The sequence below is a fragment of the Hemiscyllium ocellatum genome, chromosome 3 (assembly GCF_020745735.1).
Source record: "Hemiscyllium ocellatum isolate sHemOce1 chromosome 3, sHemOce1.pat.X.cur, whole genome shotgun sequence".
Classification (NCBI taxonomy): domain Eukaryota; kingdom Metazoa; phylum Chordata; class Chondrichthyes; order Orectolobiformes; family Hemiscylliidae; genus Hemiscyllium; species Hemiscyllium ocellatum.
Window position 1 is genome coordinate 3,455,303 of NC_083403.1, and position 27,389 is coordinate 3,482,691.

General features: G+C 51.8%; 1 protein-coding gene across 3 annotated transcripts in view; it reads right to left on the minus strand.

Annotated features, from left to right (window-relative positions):
- klc1b (kinesin light chain 1b) overlaps nt 1-27,389 on the minus strand; it is a 109,160-nt gene that overhangs the window by 22,603 nt on the left and 59,168 nt on the right. For all 3 annotated transcript variants that reach the window (XM_060847907.1, XM_060847917.1, XM_060847926.1), the window contains exons 10-13: nt 25,418-25,470; nt 22,488-22,555; nt 13,544-13,652; nt 7,994-8,155 (exon numbers count right to left, since the gene is read on the minus strand). In XM_060847907.1, the coding sequence (XP_060703890.1) occupies nt 7,994-8,155; nt 13,544-13,652; nt 22,488-22,555; nt 25,418-25,470 (392 nt within the window). The remainder of the gene's footprint in view (nt 1-7,993; nt 8,156-13,543; nt 13,653-22,487; nt 22,556-25,417; nt 25,471-27,389) is intronic.

A 27,389-nucleotide genomic window follows, 5' to 3' on the forward strand; every position in this document is an offset into this window, starting at 1 on the left:
AGGTTTAGGATAGCTCTGTTTACTGCCATAGCACACTGGTCTCAGAAACGGTCCCGAAAACATTCTTCCTCCAGATGACCTTTTCCATTCTGTCAATTAATATCCCCCACGATAATTGCTGGACCTTTTGGACAAGCTCCCATTATTGCTTCCTTGATACAGTGTCCTACCACATGGTTACTGCTAAGGGGCCTGTGAGAGCTGCTTTTACCATCCCTCATCTATACCCAGGCCTGCTTCTGTACCCTGGTTTCCTGAATTACTGTCACCCCTCTCTATCGTACTAACGTCCTCTTTAATTCCACCCTTCTCTAGCTTCCTTTCCTTCCCAAATGTCATGTACTCTTCAGTATTCATCTCCCAATCCAGGATATCCTGTTGCCACATCTCAGTAGTGGGGACAAAATCATAGTTATTTATCTCAATGGGTAATAGAGTTCATCTGTTTTGTTTCAAATGCAGCATGGTGGCTCAGTGGTTAGCACTGCTGCACCAGGGTCCCAGGTTCGATTCCAGCCTTGGGCGACTGTCAGTGTGGAGTTTGCACATTCTCCCCATGTCTGCGTGGGTTTCCTCCGGGTGCTCCGGTTTCCTCCCACAATCCAAAGATGTGCAGATTAGGTGAATTGGGCAAGCTCAATTGCCCGTAGTGTTAGGTGCATTAGTCAGAGGGAAACGAGTCTGGGTGGGTTACTCTTTGGAGGGTCGGTGTGGACGAGTTGGGCTGAAGGGCCTGTTTCCACTCTGTAGGGAGTCTAATCTGAAAAAATGCTGCGTCCACATACTGTGCCTGATGTCCTGACCTTTTCGTTTTGTGACGGTTAGTCTTACCTGCTGATTTAACCTTAGATCTGTATTTGCCGTCCCCTTCTGTCATTGTCTGTTTATCATTTCCCATACTATTTCATTTTTCCTGAACTCGAGCCCTTGCCCCCATCATTAAGCTTGAACCCTGTACTCCCTCCCTGATGATGTGGTTCATGAGAACAGAGTGCCAGCACAGTTCAGGTGTAGACCTTCCCCAGAGTCCAGATCCCACTCTCCCCAGGATCAGTGCCAGTGCCCCATGAACTGAAACTCATTTTACCCACACCAGCTTTTTCAATCACACATTCACCTCTCTAATCTCATTCACCCTTTGCCAATTTGTATGTGGCTCAGGTACGGATCCAGAGATTGCCACCTTTGAAGATCTGCTTCTTAATTTGGTGCCAACCTCCTTACATTGGAAACAACAAGCCATTCACTTTGTAGAGTCTGGGATGAGCACGTCATTTGTAAGGTAAGTTCAAAACTTTAGGGTTCAGTCCAAAGGAGACCCGACTGGGGTTAGTGCAAGTATAATGTGCTCTAAAGGCGGAGATTGTTCCCAACACTGGAAGAGATGGGTTACTGCAGTGAAAGAAAGAATGCAGTTTGAGGAATTTCCAGACCACGAAGGTTTGGTTACAATGCTGCAGCTTATTCTAACAGTGAGAAAGTCCAAGCTCTCAGCTCCATGGAAAATGCCTTACAACTCAGTGATGGGACTGAGAAACAGTCAAACTAACAATTAGACAACGAAGAAAAATGTCTCTGAATATTGACAAACTGTAAAAGGTGATCAGGTTGGGGAGTCAATGAGATATTGTTTTGCTGGATATTTTGGAATCTTTTAAACTGTGTCATACAGAGATATTTTCATTTATTTGTATAATAAGCATCTATTTAATTGTTAGACCAAAATCTGCAGCAGCCTGGTGTGATTACAGTTCAGTGAAAGTCCATTCTGTTTAAATAAAAACAAACAAAATACTATTTGCCACGCCACATTTCCTACTGGGGTCAGATTTGTCCCATAAAAAGCCCCAGCCAGGATTGTGACGACACAGAGACACACATCCCCGACAAGCCCTGTGCAGGCCCTGCATCATCCCTTGCAGACATGGGCCAACTACAGACAGGGCAACACACACACATCCCCCCAGGTTGCAACAACAAACAGTACAGCACAGGAAAAGTCCCTTCAGCCCACTAAGACTGCGCAAACACATGGTCGCATCCTAAACTAACTTGTCTCTATGCAGTCCGTATCCTTCTGATGAAGGGCTTATGCCCGAAACGTCGACTCTCCTGTTCCTTTGATGCTGCCTGACCTGCTGTGCTTTTCCAGCAACACATTTTTCAGCTCGTACCTTTCTATTCCCTGCCTGTTCATGGATATGTCAAGATGCCTCTGAAATGTCACTAATGTATCCAACCTCCATCACCACCACTGGCAGCCCATTCCAGGCACTTATCACTGTCGGGATATAAACCCAGTCTCTTCCATCTCCTTTAAACTTTGCCCTTTTACCTTAAACCTGTGCCCCCTAATAACTGACCTTTCTAGCCTGGGAAAAAGACCCTGACTGTCCATTCTATCCATGTCTCTCATCATCATATCTCGTCCATGCCCACCAGATATCCGAAATTAATCCAGTCCCATTTGCCAGCACATGGCCCATATCCCCATCCAGATGCCTTTTAAATGCTGTAATTATACCAGCCTCCACCACTTCCTCTGACAGCTCATTCCATACAAGCACCATCCTCTGCGTGAAAAAGTTACAGTTCAATCTCTTTTGAACCTTTCCCCCTCACCTTAAAGCTATGCCCTCTAGTTTGGGCTCCTCTACCCCAGGCAAAATACCTTGGCAATTCACAAAAGTTTGACCACACATGCCAACAGGTTCAGGAACAGCTTCTTTCCTGTTGTTATTAGACCAACGAATGGACTCAAAATTCAAATAAATGTTGATCCTGCTTCACACACCTCCTGTGCAGTGTAACCTGTAAGCCCCACTCTAAGTATCCTGTGGTCTGTATGTCCTCGCTTACTAAACGGTCGATACTGCTCACAAACAAAGCTTTTCACTATACTTAGGTACATATGGCTGCATTAAATCAAATCAATACTCAGGCTTGGGCTGACAAGTGATAACATTCATGCCTGGCTATAATTCATCAACACAAAAATCTAACCACTGCCCCTTGACATTCAATGCTGTTCCCATTGCTGAATCCCTGATTATCAACATCCTGGGGCTGATCAGATAAAAACTGAAAGATTTGCAGATGCTGCAAATCAGAAACAAAGACAGAAGTTGCTGGAAAAGCTCAGTAGGTCCAGAAGCATCTGTGGAGAGAAATTACAGTTAATGTTTCAGGTTGCGTGACCCTTCCTCAGAACTGATGGTAGCTAGGGAAATGTTGGTTTACATGCAGAAGAAAGGATGGAGGGAAGGGGCTAAGGAGTAAATGGATACAGAGCCCAAAGAGAGAGAATAGCTGGAAAAGCAAAGGAATGGATAACAATCTAGGTAGGATGGAGAAAAGTTATTAATGGGGACTGTTAGTGGGTAACAATGGGTGGTGTATAATACCAGACCATGTGATAACAAGGCCTAATGTGTGGGGGATTTGGGGTAAGGACATGGGAGAGCTCAAACCCTGAAGTTGTTGAATTTGATATTGAGTCCTGCAGGCCACAGGATCCCCAGGCTGTAAATGAAGTGCTGCTCTCCCAGCTTGTGCTGAGCTCTACTGGAACTCTGCAGTGAGCGAGACAGCGAGGGAGAGAGAGCGAGGGAGCGAGGGAGAGAGAGCGAGAGCGAGAGTGGCAGGCCAGGGAACAGGGGAGATGCTGAAAGCCCAGGCAACAGGGAGCTCAGGGTCATTTTGTGCAGACAGAATGTAGGTGTCCTGCGAAGCTGTCGCCCAGTCTGTGTCTGTACGTTGTTTTCCATATTGTGAGCAGTGAGTGCAGTGGATTAGATTGAGTGAAGTGCAGGTAAAGCTTTCTGTCACCTGGACGGTGTGTTTGGGCCCCTTGGATAGTGAGGAGGGACGAAGCAAACATGCAGGCTGACATGATGGTGCCGTGATGCTGTGGGGAGGTGTCAGGATTGGAGCAAGGGTGGACCAGTGTGTCCCAGATGGAATGGTCCCTGTGGAAAGCTGACAAAGAACGGGGAGGGGAATATGTGTCAGGTGGTGGCATCTTGCAGGAGGTGGTGGAAATGGCAGGTAATGTCCCTCTGGATGTGGATGCTGATTGGATGGTAGGTAAGGACAAGGGGGACACTATCGCTGTTGTGAGAGATAAGCAGGGGGTAAGGGCAGAGATACTGGAGATGGGTCGGTTGAGGAAGGAGGTGGACATTTCGGAGGCTCCTTGTTGAAGCTGGCCTCATTGGAACAGATGCAACAGAGATGGAGGAACCGGGAGAATGGAATAGAACCTTTCCAGGCAACTGGGTGTGAGGGTGTATAGTCCAGGCAGCTGTGGGAGTCGGTGGGATTTTAGTGGATATTGGTGGCTAGACTATCCCTAGAAATGGAAGGGAGGAATCAGAGATAGACCAGGTGAAGGTGAGACAGGGATAGAAATTGGAAGCGAAATCGATGAAGTTTTCCAATTCCGGCCAAGAGAGGGAAGCAGTACTGACAATATCATCGATATACCAGACAGTTGTGGGCTGGGGCCAGAATAGGACTGGAACAAGGAATATTCCGCACATCCCACAAAGAGACAGGCAGAGCTGGGGCCTCTGAGCTGGCTAAATGACAGGAATTAAAAGAGAAGTCACTCAGGGTGAGGGCGAGTTGCTCGGTCAGGCTGGAAATTCGAGGTTTGCAGGCTCCCGTTACTTCCTCTTCACCATGGATGTGCCTGTTACTATCCCTTTCCACATCCATTCCCCCACCAGAGTGGTCTCAGAGCTCTCAGCTTCTCCCTGGAGCAAAAGCCGGAGCTGTCCCCGCCCCCAGCCCCCGCTGCTGGTCCGAGCTTACTCTGGTCACTCCAGGCATTGAGCTCTCCCATTTCCCCTTGTTATCACAGTCTGCTGTTACATACAGCCCATTATTAGTCACAAACAGTCCCATTATAACTAGTCACCCTCCTAGCTGAATGGTTATCCACTCCTTCATCTGTCCTACCATCGTGGTCTTTCTTGGGGCTGTATTTCCACCGATTGTTAACCCTTTATTCCCTCCCCACCCCCCCCACCCATCCTAGCTTCAGTATACTGTACAAACCAACCTTTCCATAGCTACCATCAGTTCTGAGGAAGGGTCACCCGATCCAAAATGTTAGCTCCTGATTTCTATCCACAGATGCGACCAGATCTACTGAGTTTTTCCAGTAATTTGTTTTTTTTTCCTCTGTGAGTTACCATTGACCTGAAACTGATCTGGACTTACCATATAAATATAGCCGCAACAGTAATAGGTCAGAGGCTGGGAATCCTGCGGTGAGTAACTCCCCTCCTGTCTCCCCAAAGCCTGTCCACCATCTACAAGGCACAGCTCAGGACTGGGAGGGAATACTCCCCACTTACCCCTGGATGGGGGCAGCTCCAACAACACTCAAGAAACTCAACACCATCCAGGAGAAAGCAGCTGCTGGATTGGCCCCACATCCACAACCACCCACTCCCTCCCCCCCCCACCGAAACTCAGTAACAGCAGTGTGTACCGTCCCCTCCCTCCCCCCACCCCCCCTCAGTAACAGCAGTGTGTACCATCCCCTCCCTCTCCCCACCTCCCCTCAGTAATAGCAGTGTGTACCATCTACAAGGTGCGCTGCAGAAATTCACCAAATATCCTCAGGCAGCACCTTCCAAACCCACAACCCCTTCCATCTGGAAGGACAAGGGGCAGCAGATACACGGGAACCCCACCAAGTTCCCCTCCAAGGCACTCACCATCCTGACTGGGAAATATCTTGCCGCCCCTTCACTGTTGTTGGGTTAAAATCTGGGAATTCCCTCACTAAGGACATTGTGGATCTTCCTACAGCACATGGAGAAAGTGAGAAGTGCAGATGCTGCAGATCAGAGTCCAGTGTGATTACAGTAAATTCCCGACAGTGTGGAAACATTTGGCCAAACAAGTCCACACCAACCCACCGAAGAGTAACCCACCCAGACCCATTTCCTTAATGACTAATGCACCTAACACTACGGGCAACTTAGCTTGGCCAACCCACCTGACCCGCACATCTTTGGACTGTGGGAGGAAACCGAAGCATCCAGAGGAAACCCACGCAGACACGGGGAGAAAGTACAAACTCCACGCAGACAGTCGCCAGAGGCTGGAATTGAACCTGGGACCCTGGGACTGTGAGGCAGCAGTGCTAACCGCTGAGCCACCATGTGGTGCTGGAAAAGCACAGCAGGTCAGGCAGCATCAGAGGAGCAGGCGAATCGACGTTTTGGCTTAAGCCCTTCATCAGAAATGATTGCCTACAGCACATGGACTGCAGTGGTTCAAGGAGGCAGCTCACCCCCACCTTCTCAAGGGGGGCAACTAGGGATGGACAATAAATGCTGGGCCCCATCCCATGAATTTGGGAAAAACATTGAGAGACCAATGGCACGGGGAGTGTGGGGAGGTGTTGGCAGACCCTTGGGGAAAATGCACGGGAGTATCACTAATTTCACACCAACGCAGGGTGGAGGGGGCGGGGGGGGGGGGGGGGGTATAGAGACAGTAGGTGGAGGGTAATGCAGAGACAGCATAAGGTGTGGAGTTGGGAGACAGACCATCAGAAATAGGAACAGGAGTAGGCCTTTGGTCACCTGTGCCAACTCCACCATTTAGTATGGTCACGGCTGATCCGACATTCCTCATGTCCACTTTCCTCCCCTTTCCCCACAATCCTCGATTTCCCAAGTTTTCAAGAATCTCTCTCTCGCTCAGCCTCACACGTACACTAGGATTCTGCCCCCACAGCTCTCTGTGACAAGGAGCTTCGAACAGACTCACTCAACCCTCCTCATCTCAGCCTTAAATTGGTGCCCCTTTATCCTGACACTCTGCCCTCTGGGCCCAGAAACTCCTATGGGGGGAACCATCCTGTCAGCATTGTCCCTGTCAAGCCCTTTAAGAGTCCGATACGTTTCGATGTGGTCCCCTCTCATTCCTCTCCACCCCAGGGAGTAGAGTCCCAACCTGTTTCACCTTTCCTCATGAGACACTCCCTCCATCCCAGGGACCATCCCAGGGACCCTTCTCTGAGCTGCCTCCAATGAAATGGTATATTTCCTGAAATAAGGGACACAGCTGCTGACAGTGCTCCAGATGTGCTCTCCCCAGCTCCCTGTACAGTTACAGTAAGGCTCCCCCTACTCTGATACTCCAACCCCCTCGAAATGCTGCGATTACCTGCTGCACCTGTGTACATTACACAGCATTTGCCACTTCCATCATCGATGAATAGCTCTCTGTAAACTGTTTGTATCCCTCCTGTAACCTGCTTTCCCACCTGTTCTTGTGTCATTTGCAAACTTGGTGACAGTACATTCACCTCTGACCCCCAGGTGAGGGGTTGCATAAGACAGAGGCAGCAGCTTGGTTGGGCCATTGTGTCGTAAAGGGAAGCGACATTAGTGAAGAGCTGGTCAGTTTTGGTGATGCAGGGGCTTAGCGAGAAGGATGCCAGGTTGAGTGTGAAAGACCAGCAGGAGTTTGACCAGCTCCACCATCAGCAAGCGGCTCGGAGCTCTCAAATGTGCTTCAGTACCTCTCCAGCCGTCTCACTCTTGCTGTATTTGATTTTCCTGTCTCACTCAGCAAGCTGTCAGTCTGAAAGGAAGATGAGCAGGCTCCACCAGCACCATACGGACTCTCAGTAACAGTGAGCAGTGCACTGGAGCAGGGGACCCTCACAAGCCTGCTTTGCTGAATGGAGGGAACATAATCTCTCATTCTCCCACAAACTCCGGCTAGGACTGGACGAGCCCTCAACTGCCATCCACTCAGACAGCTCTCCTATGGCAGCAGCAGCCTTGCCTCTGCACCAATCAGTTTGCTTTCTAACCCAGGGCACAAGAAGGCATGTACCATGGCAATGCAGGATCAGTTATGTTTCCGTCTCCACCCTTACAACAAGGCTCCCGAGATGACATCGCAGGGGCAAGGGACAAAAAACAACAGCCAACAGCAACCATCAGTGAATCGGACTCACCCCAGTCCACTCCACCGCCACGCTGACCTCCTCACCACCTTCCGAGCTACTCTCATACTTGACTGGGGGCCCAGCCGCACTGTCCCGGGACCTCCTGCGATCGGCAGGCTCCCCGTCCTTCAGAATCTCCACCACCCTGCTCTGGTGAATGGGATCGATGCCCTGCCAGATGGGAGAGAGAAACCACAAGCAGGTCAGGGGCAGGAAGCAATGAGCAACACGGCAACTATGAATTTTGAATTGCAGGAATTAAAAGCTGAAGACTTACAGTGGCAGGCTGCAGCTGGGCAGATGAAGCAAGGGCAGGGCCAGGGGGAGGAGGGAAAAGAGAGAGAGAGAGAGAGAGACAGACATACAGACACAAATTCAGGGTCAACAGACTCACTCCAGCTGTTAGCAAAGCAAATATAAGTTGATAAATATTCAGATATTTCCATAACTCAGTGCAAGTCAGAACTGGCAAGCAATTCTCAAGATTTGTAATAAGCGAATTACCAAAAAAACTACGAGTACTGCAGCATCCCAGACAGGTATAACACTGGGGTACAGTACTGGGGTGGGGACAGGTCTGTCACTGTATAACACTGGGGTACAGTACCGGGGTGAGGGCATGTCTGTCACTGTATAACGCTGGGGTACAGTACAGGGGTGGAGACAGGTCTGTCACTGTATAACACTGGGGTACAGTACTGGTGGGGACAGGTCTGTCACTGTAGAACACTGGGATACAGTACTGGGGTGGGGACAGGTCTGTCACTGTATAACACTGGGGAACAGTACTGGGGTGGGGACAGGTCTGTCACTGTATAACACTGGGGTACAGTACTGGGGCGGGGACAGGTCTGTCACTGTATAACACTGGGGTACAGTACTGGGCTGGGGAGGGTCTGTCACCGTATAACCCTGGGGTACAGTACTGGGGTGGGGAGGGTCTGTCACTGTATAACCCTGGGGTACAGTACTGGGGTGGGGAGGATCTGTCACTGTATAACACTGGGATACAGTACTGGGGTGGGGAGGATCTGTCACTGTATAACACTGGGATACAGTACTGGGGTGGGGACAGGTCTGTCACTGTATAACACTGGGGTACAGTACTGGGGAGGGGACAGGTCTGTCACTGTATAACACTGGGGTACAGTACTGGGGTGGGGACAGGTCTGTCACTGTATAACACTGGGATACAGTACTGGTGGGGACAGGTCCGTCACTGTATAACACTGGGGTAGAGTACTGGGGTGGGAACAGGTCGATTACTTTATAACACTGGGGTACACGACTGATGGGGACAGGCCTGCCAGTGTATCACACGGGTATACAGTGCTGGGGTGGGGACAGGTCTGTCACTGCATAACACTGGGATACAGTACTGGTGGGGACAGGCCTGTCACTGTATAACACTGGGGTACAGTACTGGGGTGGGGACAGGTCTGTCGCAGTATAACACGGGGGTACAATACTGTTGGGGACAGGTCTGTTACGTATAACACATTGATACAGTACTGGGGTGGGGACAGGTCTGTCACTGATTTACACTGGGGTACAGTGCTGGTGGGGACAGGTCTGTCACTGTATAACACTGGGGTACAGTACTGGGGTGGGGACAGGTCTGTTGCTGTATAACACTGGGGTACAGTACTGGTGGGGACAGGTCTGTTGCTGTATAACACTGGGGTACAGTACTGGGGTGGGGACAGGTCTGTCACTGTATAACACTGGGGTACAGTACTGGGCTGGTTCAGGTCTGTCACTGCATAACACTGGGGTACAGTACTGGGGTGGGGAGGGTCTGTCACTGTATAACACTGGGGTACAGTGCTGGGGTGGGGACAGGCCTGTCACTGTATAACACTGGGGTGGGGACAGGTCTGTCACTGTATAACGCTGGGGTACAGTACTGGGGTGGGGACAGGTCAGTCACTGTATAACACTGGGGTACAGTATTGGGGTGGGGAGGGTCTGTCACCGTATAACCCTGGGGTACAGTACTGGGGTGGGGAGGGTCTGTCACTGTATAACACTGGGGTACTGTACTGGGGTGGGGAGGGTCTGTCACTGTATAACCCTGGGGCACAGTACTGGGGTGGGGAGGGTCTGTCACTGTATAACCCTGGGGTACAGTACTGGGGTGGGGAGGATCTGTCACTGTATAACACTGGCATACAGTACTGGGGTGGGGAGGATCTGTCACTGTATGACACTGGGATACAGTACTGGGGTGGGGACAGGTCTGTCACTGTATAACACTGGGGTACAGTACTGGGGTGGGGACAGGTCGGTCACTGTATAACACTGGGGTACAGTACTGGGGTGGGGACAGGTCTGTCACTGTATAACACTGGGGTACAGTACTGGGGTGGAGACAGGTCTGTCACTGTATAACACTGAGGTACAGTACTGGGGTGGGGACAGGTCTGTCACTGTATAACGCTGGAGTACAGTACTGGGGTGGGGACAGGTCTGTCACTGTATAACCCGGGAGTACAGTACAGGGGTGGGGAGGGTCTGTCACTGTATAACCCTGGAGTACAGTACTAGGGTGGGGACAGGTCTGTCACTGTATAACACTGGGGTACAGTACAGGGGTGGGGACAGGTCTGTCACTGTATAACGCAAGTCAGAACTGGCAAGCAATTCTCAAGATTTGTAATAAGTGAATTACCAACAAAACTACGAGTACTGCAGCATCCCAGACAGGTATAACCCTGGGGGACAGTACTGGGGTGGGGAGGGTCTGTCACTGTATAACACTGGGGTACAGTACTGGGGTGGGGACAGGTCTGTCACTGTATAACACTGGGGTACAGTACCGGGGTGGGGGCATGTCTGTCACTGTATAACGCTGGGGTACAGTACAGGGGTGGAGACAGGTCTGTCACTGTATAACACTGGGGTACAGTACTGGGGTGGGGACAGGTCTGTCACTGTATAACCCTGGGGTACAGTACTGGGGTGGGGACAGGTCTGTCACTGTATATCCCTTGGGTACAGTACTGGGGTGGGGACAGATCTGTGACTGTATAACACTGTGGGATAGTACTGTTGGGGACAGGTCTGTCACTGTATAACACTGGGATACAGTACTGGGGTGGGGACAGGTCTGTCACTGTATAACACTGGGGTACAGTACTGGGGTGGGGACAGGTCTGTCACTGTATAACACTGGGGTACAGTACTGGGGTGGGGAGGGTCTGTAACTGTATAACCCTGGGGTACAGTACTGGGGTGGGGAGGGTCTGTCACTGCATAACACTGGGGTACAGTACTGGGGTGGGGACAGGTCTGTCACTGTATAACCCTGGGGTACAGTACTGGGGTGGGGACAGGTCGGTCACTGTATAACACTGGGGTACAGTACTGGGGTGGGGACAGGTCTGTCACTGTATAACCCTGGGGTACAGTACTGGGGTGGGGACAGGTCTGTCACTGTATAACACTGGGATACAAGTACTGGGGTGGGGACAGGTCAGTCACTGTATAACACTGGGGTACAGTACTGGGGTGGGGACAGGTCTGTCAGTGTATCACACTGGGATACAGTATTGGGGTGTGGATAGGTGTGTCACTGTATAACACTGGGGGGTAGACTACTGGGGTGGGGACAGGTCTGTCACTGTATCACCTTGGGGTGAAGTACAGGGGTGGGGACAGGTCTGTCACTGCATACCACTGGGATACAGTACTGGGGTGGGGATAGGTCTGTCACTGTATAACACTGGGATACAGTACTGGTGGGGACAGGTCCGTCACTGTATAACACTGGGGTAGAGTACTGGGATGGGGACAGGTCGATTACTTTATAACACTGGGGTACACGACTGATGGGGACAGGCCTGCCAGTGTATCACACGGGTATACAGTGCTGGGGTGGGGACAGGTCTGTCACTGTATAACACTGGGGTACAGTGCTGGGGTGGGGACAGGTCTGTCACTGCATAACACTGGGATACAGTACTGGGGTGGGGATAGGCCTGTCACTGTATAACACTGGGGTGGGGACAGGTCTGACACTGTATAACACTGGGATACAGTACTGGTGGGGACAGGTCTGTCACTGTATAACACTGGGGTACAGTACTGGGGTGGGGACAGGTCAGTCGCAGAATAACACTGGGGTACAGTACTGGGGTGGGGACAGGTCTGTTGCAGTATAACACTGGGGTACAATACTGTTGGGGACAGGTCTGTTACGTATAACACATTGATACAGTACTGGGGTGGGGACAGGTCTATTGCAGTATAACACTGGGGTAGGGACAGGTCTGTCACTGATTTACACTGGGGTACAGTGCTGGTGGGGACAGGTCTGTCACTGTATAACACTGGGGTACAGTACTGGGGTGGGGACAGGTCTGTTGCTGTATAACACTGGGGTAGAGACAGGTCTGTCACTGATTTACACTGGGGTACAGTGCTGGTGGGGACAGGTCTGTCCCTGTATAACACTGGGGTACAGTACTGGGGTGGGGACAGGTCTGTCACTGTATAACACTGAGGTACAGTACTGGGGTGGGGACAGGTCTGTCACTGTATAACACTGGGGTACAGTACTGGGGTGGGGACAGGTCTGTCACTGTATAACACTGGGGTACAGTACTGGGGAGGGGTGGGTCTGTCACTGTATAACACTGGGGTACAGTACTGGGGTGGGGACAGGTCTGTCACTGTATAACACTGGGGTACAGTACTGGTGGGGACAGGTCTGTCACTGTATAACACTGGGGTACAGTACTGGTGGGGACAGGTCTGTCGCTGTATAACACTGGGGTACAGTACTGGGGTGGGGACAGGTCTGTCACTGTATAACACTGGGGTACAGTACTGGGGTGGGGACAGGTCTGTCACTGTATAACACTGGGGTACAGTATTGGGGTGGGGACAGGTCTGTCACTGTATAACACTGGGGTACAGTACTGGGCTGGGGAGGGTCTGTCACTGTATAAACCTGAGGTACAGTACTGGGGTGGGGAGGGTCTGTCACTGTATAACACTGGGGTACAGTACTGGGGTGGGGACAGGTCTGTCACTGTATAACACTGGGGTACAGTACTGGGGTGGGGACAGGCCTGTCACTGTATAACACTGGGGTACAGTACTGGGGTGGGGACAGGTCTGTCACTGTATAACACTGGGGTACAGTACTGGGGTGGGGACAGGCCTGTCCCTGTATAACACTGGGGTACAGTACTGGGGTGGGGGCAGGTGTGTCACTGAATAACACTGGGGTACAGTACTGGGGTGGGGACAGGTGTGTCACTGTATAACCCTGGGGTACAGTACTGGGGTGGGGACAGGTCTGTCCCTGTATAACACTGGGGTACAGTACTGGGGTGGGGACAGGCCTGTCCCTGTATAACACTGGGGTACAGTACTGGGGTGGGGACAGGCCTGTCACTGTATAACACTGGGGTACAGTACTGGGGTGGGGACAGGCCTGTCCCTGTATAACACTGGGGTACAGTACTGGGGTGGGGACAGGTCTGTCCCTGTATAACACTGGGGTACAGTGCTGGGGTGTTTATATCTAACAGAGTGAAATATGTGAATTACCTGTTTGCGAGATCGGGTGGCACATTCCTCAAGGGTTTCAGCAGCTTCCAGCTTCCCCTGTCGCCTGTACAACGCTCCCAGATTTCTCAGTGTGGTGTTGACTGTAGGACTGAGATGAAGAGTTAAGTTTTATTCAGCAGGCTAGTATTACCTCCTCGCTTTTTGTCTCATTAGCAGCAGGTTAGCTTAGGGCTCTGAAAGAACACCACATCAGTCATTTTACACCCTTTATCCCAATTCTCCAGATCAGTCTTCAGGTTTAATGACGTGAATTTCAGTTCAGTTATCGGTTTAGACCCACACCTCTTTCCGCAGCCAAAAGCCAAGTTCAGTCACGTTATTATGACTCCTCCCAAACAGTGATCTCACTATTCGAGTACCAGGCCCAGAAGGTCCCACCCAAACCCAAACCCAAACCCAAACCCAAATGCCAGCCTTCACTGCCAGGCCCAGAACACCCTCCCCCATCCCCCCAGTCACTGCCAGGCCCAGAACGCTCCCCCATCCCCCCAGTCACTGCCAGGCCCAGAACACCCTCCCCCATCCCCCCAGTCACTGCCAGGCCCAGAACACCCTCCCCCATCCCCCCAGTCACTGCCAGGCCCAGAACACCCTCCCCCATCCCCCCAGTCACTGCCAGGCCCAGAACGCTCCCCCATCCCCCCAGTCACTGCCAGGCCCAGAACACCCTCCCCCATCCCCCCAGTCACTGCCAGGCCCAGAACGCTCCCTCATCCCCCCAGTCACTGCCAGGCCCAGAACACCCTCCCCCATCCCCCCAGTCACTGCCAGGCCCAGAACGCTCCCCCATCCCCCCAGTCACGGCCAGGCCCAGAACACCCTCCCCCATCCCCCCAGTCACTGCCAGGCCCAGAACACCCTCCCCCATCCCCCCAGTCACGGCCAGGCCCAGAACACCCTCCCCCATCCCCCCAGTCACGGCCAGGCCCAGAACACCCTCCCCCATCCCCCCAGTCACTGCCAGGCCCAGAACACCCTCCCCCATCCCCCCAGTCACTGCCAGGCCCAGAACGCTCCCCCATCCCCCCAGTCACTGCCAGGCCCAGAACGCTCCCCCATTCCCCCAGTCACTGCCAGGCCCAGAACGCTCCCCCATCCCCCCAGTCACTGCCAGGCCCAGAACACCCTCCCCCATCCCCCCAGTCACTGCCAGGCCCAGAACGCTCCCCCATCCCCCCAGTCACTGCCAGGCCCAGAACGCTCCCCCATCCCCCCAGTCACTGCCAGGCCCAGAACACCCTCCCCCATCCCCCCAGTCACTGCCAGGCCCAGAACACCCTCCCCCATCCCCCCAGTCACTGCCAGGCCCAGAACACCCTCCCCCATCCCCCCAGTCACGGCCAGGCCCAGAACACCCTCCCCCATCCCCCCAGTCACGGCCAGGCCCAGAACACCCTCCCCCATCCCCCCAGTCACGGCCAGGCCCAGAACACCCTCCCCCATCCCCCCAGTCACGGCCAGGCCCAGAACACCCTCCCCCATCCCCCCAGTCACGGCCAGGCCCAGAACACCCTCCCCCATCCCCCCAGTCACGGCCAGGCCCAGAACACCCTCCCCCATCCCCCCAGTCACTGCCAGGCCCAGAACACCCTCCCCCATCCCCCCAGTCACTGCCAGGCCCAGAACGCTCCCCCATCCCCCCAGTCACTGCCAGGCCCAGAACGCTCCCCCATCCCCCCAGTCACTGCCAGGCCCAGAACACCCTCCCCCATCCCCCCAGTCACTGCCAGGCCCAGAACGCTCCCCCATCCCCCCAGTCACTGCCAGGCCCAGAACGCTCCCCCATCCCCCCAGTCACTGCCAGGCCCAGAACACCCTCCCCCATCCCCCCAGTCACTGCCAGGCCCAGAACACCCTCCCCCATCCCCCCAGTCACTGCCAGGCCCAGAACACCCTCCCCCATCCCCCCAGTCACGGCCAGGCCCAGAACCCTCCCCCATCCCCCCAGTCACTGCCAGGCCCAGAACGCTCCCCCATCCCCCCAGTCACTGCCAGGCCCAGAACACCCTCCCCCATCCCCCCAGTCACCGCCAGGCCCAGAACGCTCCCCCATCCCCCCAGTCACTGCCAGGCCCAGAACGCTCCCCCATCCCCCCAGTCACTGCCAGGCCCAGAACGCTCCCCCATCCCCCCAGTCACTGCCAGGCCCAGAACACCCTCCCCAAAGAATTGTACATGACAGACCAACTCACCCACCATGTCTACTCCAGCCCCTCAGAGACCCACCCAGCCAGTCCCCATTGCCATCCTCCTTCACCCCTTTCAAGTATATCCAGCTGTCTTTTGAACCCTCCAATGGAATCCCCCTCCACCACTCTCCCAGGCAGTGCATTCCAAATCCTAACCACTCTCGATCTCCCTCCTCGCCACTTGCTAACAGTCTTGCAATAGTGCCACCTAGTTACCCTCTGTACCCTGTGAAACTTGTTCATAATCTTGAACACCTCAGTTAGGCACCTCTTATTCTATTCTGCTCCAAGGACAACTAGCCCAATCTCTCTAATCTGTCCTTATCTCTGAAATCCTTCATTTCTGCGATCATTCCAGTAAATCCCCTTCGAACTCTCTCCAGGGCTTTAACATCCTTCCTTAGCTAAGGTGACTACAATACACCAAACGTGCTATGAGCAATGATTTGCAGAGATGTTGTATCACTTCCTCACTTTTATATTCTATGCATCAATTTATAAACCCAATGATCCTATGAACCTTCCCAGCAACTCTTTCAGCTTGCCTGGCCACCTTCACAGAAGCATGGACATGATCCCTGAGGTCCCTCTGCTCCTGTGGTGTCATTAAGCCGATGTTGTCTCTCCATGTTCCTCCTACCAGCATACCTCTTATTTCCCTGCATTGGCATTCATCTGCCAGGTGTCTATCCATTTAGTCAACTTGTCAATGTCACTCTGAAGTTACTCAGTGTCATCATCACAATTCACTTTTCTCCCCAGTTTAGTGACATCTACAAATGGAGAGATTTTACACTCAACTCCCATCTCCAAATTGTTGATATAAATCAGAAAAAACAGGGGGCCCATTGATCTCTGGAGAACACATCTGTCAACTCAATCCTATGGGCTGGGTGCTGGCAAGTGGGACTTGATTGAGTTGTGATATTTGGTCGGCGTTAATGAAATAAGTAGAGCTGGCTGGCCAGGTGATGTGCTGTAGCTGTATGATGTGGGAGCTGGCAGTGATCACATCTGCAGCAAATGTTGGTTGCTGGACTAATTCCAGATCAGAATTGATGATCTGGAATCTGAGCTTCAAACACTGTGGCACATCCCGGAGGGGGAAGAGTTACCTGGACGCTTTGTTTCAGGAGGCAGTCACACCTGGGAGATTAAGTAATTCACATTCAGTTAGTGATCAGGAACAACAGGGTGTGACTGTAAGTGAGGCAGGTAGGGGGAACCTGAGTTCAGGAGCCTCAGCCCCTGACCTTGTCCAACAGGTATGAGATTCTTGGTCCCTGTGTGGATGAGGGACAGGATGAGCCAGCTGACCACGGCACCATGGTGCAGAGGGCAGTTCAAGGGGGGGGGGGGGGGGGGGGAGGAGAGCAAAAAGCCAAGTAGTTGTATTGGGGATTCTATAATTACGGGGACAGAGAGTATCCTTTGCAAGCTGGAGTCTCGCACGGTGTGTTGCCTGCCCAGTGCCAGAGTGCAGGACATCTCCGACCAGCTTGAGAGGATATTGGAGTGGGAGGGGGAGGATCCAGTTGCTGTGGTCCACGTTGACACTAACAACATCGACAAGGCTAGGGTGGAGGATCTGTTTGGGGATTATCAAGCATCAGGAAGGAAATTGAAGAACAGGTCCTCGAGGGTCCCAATCTCTGGATTACTGCCCGAGCCATGTGCTAATTGGTGAAGGGATAAGAAAATTAGGAAAGTAAACACGTGGCTATGAGATTGGTGTGGGAAAGAGGGATTCCATTTAATGGGACATTGGCATCAGTTTTGGAACGGGGAGATTTGTACCGATGGGAACCGATCTGGAACCAGTGTTCTGACAAAAAGGATAAATAGGATGGTCACTAGGGCTTTAAACTTGTGAGTCAGGGCCAAGGGAATGGGAAAGGAACAGGGAGTATGGAGTGCAATGGAAAGATAAGCAGATTAGCACGTTGCAGGGCTTAAGTTCAAGGCAGACTGAATCAAAAAGGAAGGATAACTTAGGACATACTACTAGAGGTGATGGGAATCATGAGGATAAGAAAATTAGCATTAAGGTGCTTTTCCTGAATGCTCAAAGCATTCACAACAAAGTAGATGAATTAACAGCATATATCATCACGAATGATTATGAAGTGGTAGGCATCACAGAGAGGTGGTTGCAGGGGGGTCAGGACTGGCAGTTAAACATCTAAGGATTTACAACTTATCGAAAAGACAGGGAGATGGGCTGAGGGGGTGGGGTTGCCTTGTTAGTTAACAATGAAATTGAACCTGTAGCACTGAATGACAGAGTCAGATGATGTGGGGTCTGTGTGGGTGGAGTTGAGGAATCACAAGGACAAAAAACCCATAATGGGAGTTACGTACAGACCTCCCAGCAGTGGTCAGGACCAGGGGCGCAACATGTACCGGGAAATAGAGAAGGCATGTCAGAAAGGCAAGGTCACGATGATCATGGGGGACTTCAATATGCAAATGGACTGGATGACTAATGTTACCGGTGGATCCAAAGAAAGGGAATTCATGGAATGCTTACAGGATGGCTTTTTGGAACAGCTTGTGATGGAGCCCGCAAGGGAGCAGGCTATTCTGGGCTTAGTGCTATGTAATGATCAAGACTTTATAAAAGATCTTAAAGTAAGGGAACACTTAGGAGGCAGCGATCATAATGTGGTAGAGTTCAGTCTGCAGTTTGAAAGAGAGAAGACAAAATCGGATGTAATGGTGTTACAGTTAAATCAAGGTAATTGCAGGGAGAGGAACTAATGAAAATCGACTGGAAGCAGAGCCTAGCGGGGAAGACAGTAGACCAACAATGGCAGGAGTTTGTGGGTGTAATTGAAGACAGTACAGAGGTACATCCCAAAGTAAAGGAAGATTATCTGGCGGGAGGTGAGGGGGCATTAGACAACCGTGGCTGACGAAGGAACTCAGGAAATGTTTCACAGAAAAAGAGAGGATCTATAAAGTGGCCAAGAGCAGTGGGAAATCAGAAGATTGGGAAGACTACCAGAATAAACAGAGGATAACAAAGGGAGAAATAAGGAAGGAGAGGATCAAATACGAAGGTAAGCTAGCCAGTAATATTAGAAATGATAGTAAAAGTTTCTTTCAACGCACAAGACAAATGAGAGGCGAAAGTAGTGACTGGGCTGCTCCAAACTGATGCAGGAAGGCTAGTGATGGGAGATAAGGAAATAGCTGAAGAACTTAATAAATACTTTGCGTCAGTCTTCACAGTGGAAGACATGAGTAATATCCCAATAATTAAGGAGAGTCAATGGGCAGAGTTGAGTATGGTAGCCATTACAAAGGTGAAAGGGCTAGTAAAGCTAAAAGGTCTTAAAATTGATAAATCTCCTGGCCCCGATGGGATACATCCCAGAGTTCTGAGAGAGGTGGCTGAGGAAATAGCGGAGGTGTTGGTTGTAATCTTTCAAAAATCACTGGAGTCAGGGCAAGTCCCAAATGATTGGAAAATTGCTGTTGTAAACCCCTTGTTCAAGAAAGGATCAAGACAAAAGATGGAAATTATAGGCAGATTAGCCTAACCTCGGTTGTAGGTCAAATTCTAGAATCCATCGTTAAGGATGAGATTTCTAAATTCTTGGAAGTGCAGGGTTGGATTAGAACAACTCAGTATGGATTTACTAAGTGGAGGCTGTGCCTGACAAACCTGTTAGAATTCTTTGAAGAGGTAACAAGTAGGTTAGACCAGGGAAACCCAGTGGATGTTATCTACCTAGACTTCCAAAAGGCCTTTGATACTGGTGTTCGAGGTGAGCTACTCGCATGGATTGAGGATCGGCTGTCTGATAGGAGGCAGAGAGTTGGGATAAAAGGTTTTTTTCGGAATGGCAGCCGGTGACAAGTGATGCCCGGCAGGGTTCAGTGTTGGGGCCACAGCTGTTCATTTTATATATTAATGATCTGGATGAAGGGACAGGGGCATTCTAGCGAAGTTTGCCGATGATACGAAGTTAGGTGGACAGGCAGGTAGTACTGAGGAAGTGGGGAGGCTGCAGATGGATTGAGACAGTTTGGGAGAGTGGTCCAGGAAATGGCTGGTGAAAGTAAATGTGAGCAAATGCGAGGTCTTGTACTTCGGTAAAAAGGATACAGGCATTGAGTATTTTCTAACCGGTGAGAAAATTCATAAAGCCAAAGTATAAAGTGATCTGGGAATGCTAGTCCAGGATTCTCTAAAGGTTAACTTGCAGGTTCAGTCCGTGATTAAGAAAGCGAATGCAATGTTGTCATTTATTTCAAGAGGGTTGGAATGTAAAAGCAGCGATGTGCTACTGAGACTTTATAAAACTCTGGTTAGGCCCCATTTGGAGTACTGTGTCCAGTTTTGGTCCCCACACCTCAGGAAGGACATACTGGCACTGGAGCGTGTCCAGCGGAGATTCACACGGATGATCCCTGGAATGGCAGGCGGAACATACGATGAATAGCTGAGGATCCTGGGATTGTATTCATTAGAGATTAGAAGGTTGAGGGGAGATCTAATAGAAACTTACAAGATAATGCATGGCTTAGAAAGGGTGGACACTGGGAAACTGTTTCCATCAGGTGGGGAGACTAGGACCCGTGGGCACAGCCTTAGAATTGGATGGGGTCAATTTCAAACAGAAATGAGGAGACAGTTCTTCAGCCAGAGAGTGGTGGGCCGGTGGGATTCATACCACGGAGCGCAGTGGAGGCTGGGACGGTAAATATCTTCAAGGCAGAGATTGATAAACTCTTCATCTCACAAGGAATTAAGGAATATGGGGGGAGTGCGGAGAAGTGGCGCTGAAATGTCCATCAGCCATGATTAAATGGCGGAGTGGACTCGATGGGCCAAATGGCCTTACTTCCACTTGTATTTCTTATGGTCTTATGGCATGGACAAGTTGAACTGAAGAGTCTGTTTCTGTGCTGTACATCTCTGTGACTCCAATCCGAGGAATGCCCATCTCTCCATACCCTCTGTTCCCCATCTATTAGCCACCTTCTAATCCAAGCAGTCAAGGCCCCACCAATCCCTCATATTTCTCACTCGCTAACCAACCTGCCATTTGGCACTGTACAAAATACTTTCTGAAAGTCCAAATATATAACATCCACAGCACTACCCTCATCCACTGTTTGCGTTACCTCAAAGAACTCAGTTAAATTTGTCAGAAATGACCTGCCCTTGACAAAACCATGTTGACTTATTTTTCTCTAATTCTGTATTCTGGCCTCTGTCCGTTCCCCCCACTGTTGCTGTCAGGGTGACAGGTCTGCGGTTTCCTGGGTTAAGCTTCACCCCTTTTCCTAAACAACGGTGTCAGGTTTGTAATCCTTTGGGAGTTATCCTGTGTTCAGAGGGGCCTGGAAAATTTCTCTCAGCAGTTCTATGATTTGCCCCCTTCCCTCAGTCAATAATCCAAGCTGCATCCCATCTGGGCCCGGCGATTTCCCTACCTGGAAAGCTGCTAGCCTCCCCTTTATCTATCACTATACTGCTCAGTGGCTCAACATCCACATTTTCAACTGGGCCATTGGCATCATCTTCTATTTTGGCAAAGACAGAGCAAAGTATTCATTTAGTACTATCTGTCATATCCTTGGCTTCAGTGAGCAGCCTACCCTGCTTGTTCCTTATGGCCCCACTCCATCCTTCACTAAGCTTTGACGATTAATATGTCTGAAGAACATGTTACCGTTTATTTTAGTGCAGCCTCATGCTTCCTCCTAACCTTCCTCAGCCTCTCTCCTGCATTTGAGACACTTTCCCTGATTTCTGTTCCTATTATTATTCTGATAATGCTTTGTTTGCCTCCTTTCTCTTCCTTACTTTCTCATCAATACCCTTCGCCATCCAGGTACCCTGCCTTTGTTTCTCAGGGTGATGTACCTCGCTCTCACACTATCCTTCTCTCTTTTGAAGATCCCCTTTCTCATGCACACTTTTATCCACCCGAACGTGTTTCCAAACAACCCACTCCAGGTCCACCAATAGACTCTGAAAATCGGCCCTTTTTTAGCCTGGCATCTTAATCCTTGACTAACTTTCATCCTTTTCCAACTTAATATTGAACCATATTACATTATGATCACTATTTCCCCAAACACTTCTCCACTCTGATGTTCTTCACTAGGCCTGCCTCATTTCCCAGGACCAGGTCCAGCAGTCCCCTCCTTGGGTAGGCCCAGAAAGGTACTGTTCCAGAACATTCTTCTGCACACATTCCTATAATGTCTTCCCTTTCATGCCCACAGTATACTTTTTTCCCATCTATCCTGGGGGAATAGAAATCTCACGACCTTACTTATCCTGCCAACAAAAGCTCTCTCCTATCTCCTCGCTGTTATTTGGAGGTCTATAATAAATACCCACCGAGATCACGACCCCCTTCCCCCTCCGATTCTCACGTCCTACTGTACAGCTTCGAATCTGGGAGCTGAAATATTATGAACCTATTTCCCTGACTGCTGTTGGCAAGTTGATTTCTCCAATTGGCCACAATAATTGTTGGAGATTTATCACAAACTCTCGGTGGCACTTTCTGAAGAGACCATTGCACAATATTAGATGGCCAGAACCTCTTCCCACAAATAACTTCCTTGCCTGAATATTTCCTTTACAGCCATTAAATGAAGGTTTCGAGTATGAGAGTATGAAGCACTGTGGTTAAACAGCACACCCTCTTGCCCTGCCCTCCTTACCCCCACAGGGTGGCTCTGTTCACTGATTGGTCTTGGCTTACCTGTTAACTTTGCAAGCCTTGTACCAGCCACCATACTCTGCGTAGGGAGCACTGTCCTTGTGTTTGCCCTGTGACAAAACAACAGCATTTCCAATGAGAAGCCTCCTGAGTAGCTCAGTTCTCTCCATTATATAGGACTTCCCTCAATTCCCTATTCCTCATATAAACTTCATTAGCTCTTACACACACACTGATTTACCCAGCTTTACCTCACAATCTCTGTCCACTGTGATGGTTAGGTTTTCTCTGCTCGTAATAGGTGAGGTGCTCTGCTCTGGTATCGTACAAGTTGCAGATTTCTTCAAATACCATGGGATGCTCCGCAAATTGATAATTTTAGATTTCCGATCACTCGATGTTTCTTCATGAGGGAGTGTGTGGATGAGGTAGGGCCCATGAGATTAGGGAACAGGCTCAAGGGGCTGCACAGACTCTGCCTGTTCCTGATGTTTCACATCTTCCTTCTTGGCCACTTGGGATTTTGTTAACTCAAGGGTCCTTTGTGACTGAGGATCGGGCATCTCACTCCTTATCTGCAGCCTTAGCTTGGCTGTGCAAGGTGGTGAGGTATTATGGCCAGATATCAATCCAGAAACTCATCTGATGTTCTGGAGATCCAGGTTTAAATTCCAGCATGGCACATAGTGGGATTTGAATTGGATTTTTAAAAAATCAATTGGAATTAAGAATCTACCAATGTCCAGCGTCTGAAAAACCCATCTGGTTCATTAAAGTCCTTTAGGGAAGGAAGGCTGTCATTACCTGGTCTGGCCTACAGGTGACACAGTAATGTGGTGACTCTCAACTGCTCTCTGAAACGGCCTTGTAGGTCACTCTGTCGTATCAATTCCTATCAGCAAAGGAAGGAAACGGACCACCTGGCATTGACCTCGACAATGGAAATAGCAGAAACCACCCTGTCGACCCTGTAAAAGTTGTCCTCACTAACATCAGGGGCTAGTGCCAACATTGGGAGAGCTGTCTCACAGACCAGCCAAGGGACAATCTGACATAGTTATACTCTCAGAACCATACCTGACAGGCAATGTCCCAGACACTACCACAACTATCCCGGGATATATCCTGTCCCACTGGCAGGGCAGACCCCGCAGAGGGGACGGCACACTGGGATAGTCTCCATCGCTCCTGCTGTGAACACTGTCTCTCTCGCACTCTTGCAGGGTGGTGCAGTCAGGAAATGGGGGAAGAGAGTGTGTTCCTGAGGGTCAAGGATTGGGAGTCTGTTGGATTTGAAGGGAGGGAATCTGGGAAGGAGGGAGAGACTGAAGGGGACAATGAAAGAGAGTCTGAGTGAAGCTTAGGCCGAGATGAGACAGGAGCACAGTGTCCTGACCTGTTTTGTACAGTTGAGCTGATCACTGCCTGGGGGAGGGAATGGAAATCCCTGGGGGTGGGGATTGAAAACCAAGGGAGGGGTGATGATTCTACTCTTGCGAATGAATTGTGCTGTGTATCTCCAGAGGTGGTTACAAACTCAGATAAAGGTTCTTTATAACCAAGGGTGTGTGTGCACAGCCTCCATTTCCAACCCTTTCCCACTGCTGAGCAGCCTGGCACCTTGCCGTTATCAATAGCTCTCTGCTCTTACATTTTCAATAAAGGGTCAGTTTTATTATGAAACAGTCACATGCTTGACACTTCTTAATTAGACAGGCAGGAGGCTGGAAGAACACAGCAAGCCAGGCAGGATTAGGAGCTGGAGAAGTCAATGTTTCGGATGTAACTCTTCTTCAGGACTGGGGCTGGGTGTGGGGCGAGTTGCAGATAAAGGGGGTGGCGGGGGCAGGTTGGTGAGGTGGGGATAGGTGAAGATAGGTAGAGGGTATGACCTGGTTGGTCAATGGGAAGGATGGATCCGGTTGATGGCAGGGAGGAGTGGAAGGGAGGGGGAGGGACTGGGAAGGGAGTTGGGGATAGGGACGGAGGTGATTTGAAGCTGGAAAACTCAATGTTGAGTCCTCCAGATGGAAGATGAAGTATTCTCCCTCCAAGTTGTGGTTTGGTTCGTTGTGGCAATGTAGGAGGCCAAGGAATATTGGAAAGGGAGTGGGGAGGACGGTGACTGGGAGGTTGGGTCAGCCCCTGCAGGCCTGGCTCCGATGCTCGGTGAACCATTCCCTAAGTTAACGTTCAGTCTCCCTGATGTAGAGAAGAACACAGCGGGAGCATGTGACGCAGAAAACTCGGTTGGAGGAGAGGTAGGTGAACCTCTGTCCCACCTGGAAGGACTGGGTGGAGCCCTGGGTGGAGGTGAGGGGGGTGGGGTCCCAGCAGGTCTTGCATCTTTTCCAGTTGCAGGGGAAGGGACTGTGGGGGGAGTTGGTGGGAGCCTGGCACAAACCAAGGACTGGCAGAGGGAATGGTCCTTGCAGAAGGCTGAGACGGATGGGGAGGGGAAAAGGTTCTTGGTTATGGGGTCTAGTTGGAGTTGGTAGAAATGTTAAAGGCTGATGCATAGACTGGGGTGGGATGGTAGGTGAGGACAAGGGGGAACTCTCTTTATTGCATTGGGAGGGGGTGTTAGAGGAACGGGGAATGGTGACGGTGTGCTGGAGGGCTGTCTGGATGACGGGGGGAGGGGGGGGTGAAGCACGTGGTTCAAAATAGGTGGACATCTGGGATGCTTGGGAGTGGAATGCATCCTTGTCTGAGCAGACACTCTCTGACACTTCTTAATGGCCATTTTTAACAATGACTTACTGTTTAAATGACTAATTTATTGTTTTTCGATTTCTTGCCTGTAATTCATATCTAATATAGTTGTAAACTTCAGCTTTCGGAGATTTGGCCTTTGGAAACAAACGATGCAGCCTGGTAGTTCAGGTAGAGGTTTGCTAACACTGAGCTCCACAGTAGAGTTGACTCAATCCCAACAGTAACAGGGAGGAGATGGAGACAGTGTCACTCACCTTGCTGAGCTCTTCACGTTCCTCAGCATGCATCCAGATGGGTTTATTCTCACCTAGAAACAGCCAGAATATATCAGACAGCTCCAAGCCAGCCAACACCAACACCCCTCCCCACTGCCTACATTATCCCCACCCTCCACCCCAAACCGCTCTGAGTAACAATCACCATCCATAACACCCTGTTCCCCTCGCTGCTCTCCATACTTACATCACCCACACATCTTTCCCCGTCCCCAGCACCTCACTGCCCCCTTCCCCGTCCCCAGCATCTCACTGCCCCCTTCCCCGTCCCCAGCATCTCACTGCCCCCTTCCCCGTCCCCAGCATCTCACTGCCCCCTTCCCCGTCCCCAGCATCTCACTGCCCCCTTCCCCGTCCCCAGCATCTCACTGTCCCCTTCCCCGTCCCCAGCACCTCACTGTCCCCTTCCCCGTCCCCAGCATCTCACTGCCCCCTTCCCCGTCCCCAGCATCTCACTGCCCCCTTCCCCGTCCCCAGCACCTCACTGTCCCCTTCCCCCGTCCCCAGCATCTCACTGCCCCCTTCCCCGTCCCCAGCACCTCACTGCCCCCTTCCCCGTCCCCAGCACCTCACTGTCCCCTTCCCCCGTCCCCAGCATCTCACTGCCCCCTTCCCCGTCCCCAGCATCTCACTGCCCCCTTCCCCGTCCCCAGCACCTCACTGTCCCCTTCCCCGTCCCCAGCACCTCACTGTCCCCTTCCCCGTCCCCAGCATCTCACTGCCCCCTTCCCCGTCCCCAGCATCTCACTGTCCCCTTCCCCGTCCCCAGCACCTCACTGCCCCCTTCCCCGTCCCCAGCACCTCACTGCCCCCTTCCCCGTCCCCAGCATCTCACTGCCCCCTTCCCCGTCCCCAGCATCTCACTGCCCCCTTCCCCGTCCCCAGCATCTCACTGCCCCCTTCCCCGTCCCCAGCATCTCACTGCCCCCTTCCCCGTCCCCAGCACCTCACTGTCCCCTTCCCCGTCCCCAGCACCTCACTGTCCCCTTCCCCCGTCCCCAGCATCTCACTGCCCCCTTCCCCCGTCCCCAGCACCTCACTGCCCCCTTCCCCGTCCCCAGCATCTCACTGCCCCCTTCCCCGTCCCCAGCACCTCACTGTCCCCTTCCCCCGTCCCCAGCATCTCACTGCCCCCTTCCCCCGTCCCCAGCACCTCACTGCCCCCTTCCCCGTCCCCAGCATCTCACTGCCCCCTTCCCCGTCCCCAGTATCTCACTGCCCCCTTCCCCGTCCCCAGCATCTCACTGCCCCCTTCCCCGTCCCCAGCATCTCACTGCCCCCTTCCCCGTCCCCAGCATCTCACTGCCCCCTTCCCCGTCCCCAGCATCTCACTGTCCCCTTCCCCGTCCCCAGCATCTCACTGTCCCCTTCCCCGTCCCCTGCACCTCACTGTCCCCTTCCCCCGTCCCCAGCATCTCACTGCCCCCTTCCCCGTCCCCAGCACCTCACTGCCCCCTTCCCCGTCCCCAGCACCTCACTGCCCCCTTCCCCGTCCCCAGCACCTCACTGCCCCCTTCCCCGTCCCCAGCATCTCACTGCCCCCTTCCCCGTCCCCAGCATCTCACTGCCCCCTTCCCCGTCCCCAGCATCTCACTGTCCCCTTCCCCGTCCCCAGCATCTCACTGCCCCCTTCCCCGTCCCCAGCATCTCACTGCCCCCTTCCCCGTCCCCAGCATCTTACTGTCCCCTTCCCCGTCCCCAGCACCTCACTGTCCCTGTCACACTTCCTCAACCTCAACGTCCCTCCAAATGCACCAAGTGTCATCCCTAACCAATCCTGTTGTACACCCTACCCCAGTCACTAATCCCATCTCCCCCTTCAATAAATTATTCACATCATACCGTCCCCTTCACGTGAAATGCCATTAAACATCAGTGAAGGTCAAAAAGCAATAAGAGGGAGGGGGGTGGGTGGAGAGACAGAGGGAGGGGCCTGGGTGGAGAGACAGAG